At 36.3% G+C, this 5,409-nt stretch overlaps 1 protein-coding gene across 1 annotated transcript; it reads left to right on the forward strand.

The window, feature by feature from the left end:
- The first annotated feature begins 2,418 nt into the window (after positions 1 to 2,418).
- Positions 2,419 to 2,988, forward strand: LOC139831319 (uncharacterized). The gene is made up of 2 exons (XM_071820618.1): positions 2,419 to 2,496; positions 2,592 to 2,988. Exon 2 carries the CDS (start codon positions 2,625 to 2,627, stop codon positions 2,925 to 2,927), a length of 303 nt encoding a protein of 100 aa, XP_071676719.1. The 5' UTR covers positions 2,419 to 2,496; positions 2,592 to 2,624; the 3' UTR covers positions 2,928 to 2,988.
- The last annotated feature ends 2,421 nt before the right edge of the window (positions 2,989 to 5,409 follow it).

Here is a 5,409-nt window from a genome sequence, read left to right on the forward strand (position 1 = left end):
AATGCTTACTATATGACATAAGAAGACTATATGCTTTTTTTCATTTTTCTGATTTTTTTTAAAAAAAATTATGCCCATTTGAATCTTTTGGTCAAATCCTTGGTTTAATTTGACACGGATTAATTTAAACAAGTTTAAAATATGAAAATGAAAAGGTGGTAAGCAGGCATGGATCCTTCTTATATATATTAGTCACTCTAAAATGAAGCTTTTGGGAGGTTTTTGAAATTTCCATGTTTGAAACCCAGAACCACTTCTCTTCATGCATGTTGTTGACTTCATAAGATAGAGTTTAGGGGTTAGGGGTATAGATACATGATATGTCTTGTTTGAATATGTGTCAAGACCTTGTTTATCAACTTTAATGCTTACTATATGACATAAGAACACTATGTGCTTTAATTTGGTTTTTAATTTTTATATTTTTTTTGAATTTTGATGCACATTTTGAATCTTGGTCAAATCCTAGGTTTGAACGAGATTTGAACAAGTTTAAAACAATAAAATAAAAGGTAAGCCCGCCAGACTGGATCCTTCTTAGTCACTCTATAATGAAGCTTTTAGGGGGGTTGTTGAAAATGTAAGCATGTATCCTTCTTAGTACGTCACACCACAATGAAGCTTTTGGGAGGGTTTTTGAAATGTCCATGTTTGAAACCCAAAACGACTTCTCTTCGTGCTTGACTTCATAATTAAGACAAAGTTTAGGGTTAGGTGTAGAGATACATGATTTTTCTGGTTTGAATATGTCTAGACTTTGTTTATCAACTTGAGTGCTTACTATATCAAGTTGTGTCTGAGTCGAGTCAATGTTGAGTCGTTGAGTCACCTAGTATTATTATTATGGTGGTGTACTTGTGTTCATGTACTTGTTTCAGACAGGTATTGTTGTTTTGGTGAAGGAGACATGCATCATCCATTTTTGGTGGGGTTAATTGGTTATAGGGTTAATTGGTTCTATGCCACTCCTCAATTCACAAGTTGTGTTTATGCCATTCCAAAAACTGAAGTTGTGTTTATGCCACTCTCAAGTCTCAATACCCCCTTCTATGCCATTTTCAACAATACAACATGAAAACGGTTCAATAAATAGTCGTATTTCAGTTTATACTTTCGTATTGACCAAAATAAACCTGTGTTCAGATTTGGAGCGACTTTTGGGTGTTTCGGGCACACAAGAAATCCAAAATTTTCAAATTCTGGCGAAAATTAGAACTTCTCAGAAAAATCTAATTTTTTTATAGGAAATCAAAAACACTGAAATGAGTATACTATTTTAATTTGAGCCATTTATGTGCAGATTTGCATAAAAAGGCTGACATTTTCTGTTCTGTCTAGAAATTGGTAAAATTTTGTCCAAAAAATCAAACTTCTTCGAAAAATCTGATAATTTTACAGAATGTCAAGAACACTAATATGAGTCATCCAAGTATTTAAGTTACCTTGTTTTTTTTTGAATTGTAATTCATACCCTTCCTCCCAATTTTTATGCCCATTTGAATCTTGGTCAAATCCTAAGTTTGACCAAGATTTGAACAAGTTTAAAACATGAAAATGAAAAGGTGAGCATGAATCCTTCTTAGTCACTCTAAAATGAGAAGCTTTTGGGAGTTTTTTGAAATTTCCATGTTTGAAACCCAAAACCACTTCTCTTCATGCTTGACTTCATAAGACAGAGTTTAGGGTTGGGGGTAGATACATGATTTGTCTGGTTTGTTGTTTAGACCTTGTTTATCAACTTGAATGCTTACTATATGACATAATAATACTATGTGCTTTGATTTTCATTTTTTTGATTTTTTTCTGAATTTTTATGCCCATTTGATCTTGGTCAAATCATAGGTTTAACCAATATTTAAACAAGTTTATAACATGAAAATGAAAAGGTAAGCATGCATCCTTCTTAGTCACTCCAAAATGAAAGATTACATATACTCTTGGAATACTGTTTTGGGTGATTTGTCATTCAAAAATTTGGTATCATTCGGATCGGAGGAAGTATAGTTGGAGATGAATGGCCCACCAAGTCTCTGCCTCGAAGTTTGCTCTTTGACCAGATAAGTATTACTACTCGCGAGGTGCCGAGGAGACGGGGAGGCCAAATTTAAGGACTAACCTTTGCTCTTGCCGTCTTCCTCAGTTCACCACTTTGTTTACCTCTTGGAATACTACTTCGCCACCATGACCGGGAGCAAGTCTCGCCACAGAAGGGCTCGTGCGGCTGCGGCGAAGCTGAGGGAATCCCAGCAATGCCGTCCCTGTGCTGCTGTCGAGGTGCCTTCTGCGCAAGAGTCTTCAAGGGCGTCGCAGCCCGCGACTGCCACCTTCAGGCGATCCTCTGTTCTTGCGCATCTTTCTATGTCTTTCACAACTTATCATCCCCTCCTTTTCTTACCTTCTCTCAATCGTATATTCAGGTCGGGCGGCCTTAGTTTTCCCGCAGCCCTCCTGCCTGCGGAAACATCTTCCACGGAGCCAAGTTCTCAAAGCAGCGAGGTATAGACATTCGTGCAAATTGGGATTCCATTTTTCTCTTTATTGGTACTTCTCTGGGTACACTTCTGATTTTGTGCTCCATCCCCATCTGATAGAAGCCCCGCTACGAGATCGGGCCCATTTTAGAAATGGTTATGGGCGATTTCTGCGTCGAGACGGCGGACAGAAGCGCCCTCGCCGATGAGTGCATGAGACTTTATTCTGAGCTCGCCACTGAGAAGATCCGGATTCGCATTCTCGACGATATCGCCATGAAATCGTTCACTGCGAGTAATGAGATCCAGCGGCGGAGCCTCGGCCAGGCGGAGACCATGGACAAACTCGCCGGACTGATCCTGAACCTCACGGTTAGGACGGACAAACTAGAGGCCGAGCTGTCACAGGTTAAGGCTCTCAACTCCGAGCTGAAGCGTCAAGCAGGCTCAAGGTAGATCTTGACCAGGTCACTGTGTACCACTAGCTGCAATCCTTGATGACTGCTGTGTCACCTGGCTTCCGAGTTTCTGAAGGTTAATTTTCGAAATTTTGTTCATAAAATTGGCCTGTGGAAATGTAGACAAACTAGTACTCTTACTTTATTATATTAGTACTTGTGTCAATGTAGTAGTTGTGTCTGAGTCGAGTCAATGTTTAGTCGTTGAGTCACCTAGTATTATTATTATGGTGGTGTACTTGTGTTCATGTACTTGTTTCAGACAGGTATTGCTGTTTTGGTGAAGGAGACATGCATCACCCATTTTTGGTGGGGTTAATTGGTTCTAGGATTAATTGGTTCTATGCCACTCCTCAGTTCACAAGTTGTGTTTATGCCATTCCAAAAACTGAAGTTGTGTTTATGCCACTCTCAATTCTCAATACCCCCTTCTATGCCATTTTCAACAATACAACATGAAAACGGTTCAATAAATAGTCGTATTTCAGTTTATACTTTCGTATTGACCAAAATAATCCTGTGTTCAGATTTGGAGCGACTTTTGGGTGTTTCGGGCACACAAGAAATCCAAAATTTTCAAATTCTGGCGAAAATTAGAACTTCTCAGAAAAATCTAATTTTTTTATAGGAAATCAAAAACACTGAAACGAGTATACTATTTTAATTTGAGCCACTTATGTGCAGATTTGCATAAAAAGGCTGACATTTTCTGTTCTGTCTAGAAATTGGTAAAATTTTGTCCAAAAAAACAAACTTCGAAAAATCTGATAATTTTACAGAATGTCAAGAACACTAATATGAGTCTACTATTCTAATATGAGCCATTTCTGGGCACATATGATCCATTAAACATAGGTGCAAAGTACGGCCCAGATTATCTGAGAGTATGTACAAACTGTAGTACAGAGAAGTCGTTTTGGGTTTCAAACATGGAAATTTCAAGAACAACCCAAAAAGCTTCATTTTAGAGTGAGTAAGAAGGATCCAGGCTTACCTTTTCATTTTCATGTTTTAAACTTGTTTAAATCTTGGTCAAACCTAGGATTTGACCAAGATTCAAATGGGCAGAAAATTAAAAAAATCATAAAAATGAAAAACCAAAGTACATAGTCTTCTTATGTCATATAGTAAGCATTCAAGTTGATAAACAAGGTCTAGACATATTCAAACCATACAAATCATGTATCTACCCCCTAACCCTAAACTCTGTCTTATGAAGTCAAGCATGAAGAGAAGTGGTTTTGGGTTTCAAACATGGAAATTTCAAAGACCTCTTAAAAATTCATTTTAGAGTGACTAAGAAGGATATGATGCAGGCTTCCCTTTTCATTTTCTTGTCTTAAACTTGTTTAAATCTTGGTCAAACCTAAGATTTGACCAAAAGATTCAAACGGGCATAAAATTAAAAAAAATCAGAAAAATGAAAAACAAAAGCATATAGTCTTCTTATGTCATATAGTAAGCATTCAAGTTGATAAACAAGTTCTAGACATATTCAAACCAGAAAAATCATGTATATATCTACCCCTAACCCTAAACTCTGTCTTATGAAGAGAAGTGGTTTTGGGTTTCAAACATGGAAATTTCAAGAACCTCCCAAAAGCTTCATTTTAGAGTGTGACTAAGAAGGATCCAGGCTTACCTTTTCACTTTCATGTTCTAAACTTGTTAAATCCTAGTCAAACCTAGGATTTCACAAAGATTCAAATATATGGGTATAAAATACAAAAAAAATAGAAAAATGAAAAACGAAAGCACATAGTCTTCTTATGTCATATAGTAAGCATTAAAGTTGATAAACAAGGTCTAGACATATTCAAACTAGACAAATCATGTATCTCCCCCTTAACCCCTAAACTCTGTATTATGAAGTCAAGCATGAAGAGAAGTGGTTTTGGGTTTCCAACATGTAAATTTCAAAAACCTCTTAAAAATTCATTTTAGAGTGACTAAGAAGGATGCAAGCTTCCCTTTTCATTTTCATGTCTTAAACTTGTTTAAATCTTGGTCAAACCTAAGATTTGACCAAAAGATTCAAACGGGCATAAAATTCAAAAAAAATCAGAAAAATGAAAAACAAAAGCATATAGTCTTCTTGTGTCATATAGTAAGCATTCAAGTTGATAAACAAGGTCTAGACATATTCAAACCAGAAAATCATGTATATATCTACCCATAACCCTAAACTCTGTCTTATGAAGTCAATCATGATGAGAAGTGGTTTTGGGTTTCAAACATGGATATTTCAAGAACCTCCCAAAAGCTTCATTTTAGAGTGTGACTAAGAAGGATCCAGGCTTACCTTTTTCATTTTCATGTACTAAACTTGTTTAAATCCTGGTCAAACCCAGGATTTCACAAAGATTCAAATATATGTGTATAAAATATAAAAAATAGAAAAATGAAAACCAAAGCACATAGTCTACTTATGTCACATAGTAAGCATTCAAGTTGATAAACAAGGTCTAGACATATTCAAA

Source organism: Lolium perenne, chromosome 5 (assembly GCF_019359855.2).
Source record: "Lolium perenne isolate Kyuss_39 chromosome 5, Kyuss_2.0, whole genome shotgun sequence".
NCBI classification, from domain to species: domain Eukaryota; kingdom Viridiplantae; phylum Streptophyta; class Magnoliopsida; order Poales; family Poaceae; genus Lolium; species Lolium perenne.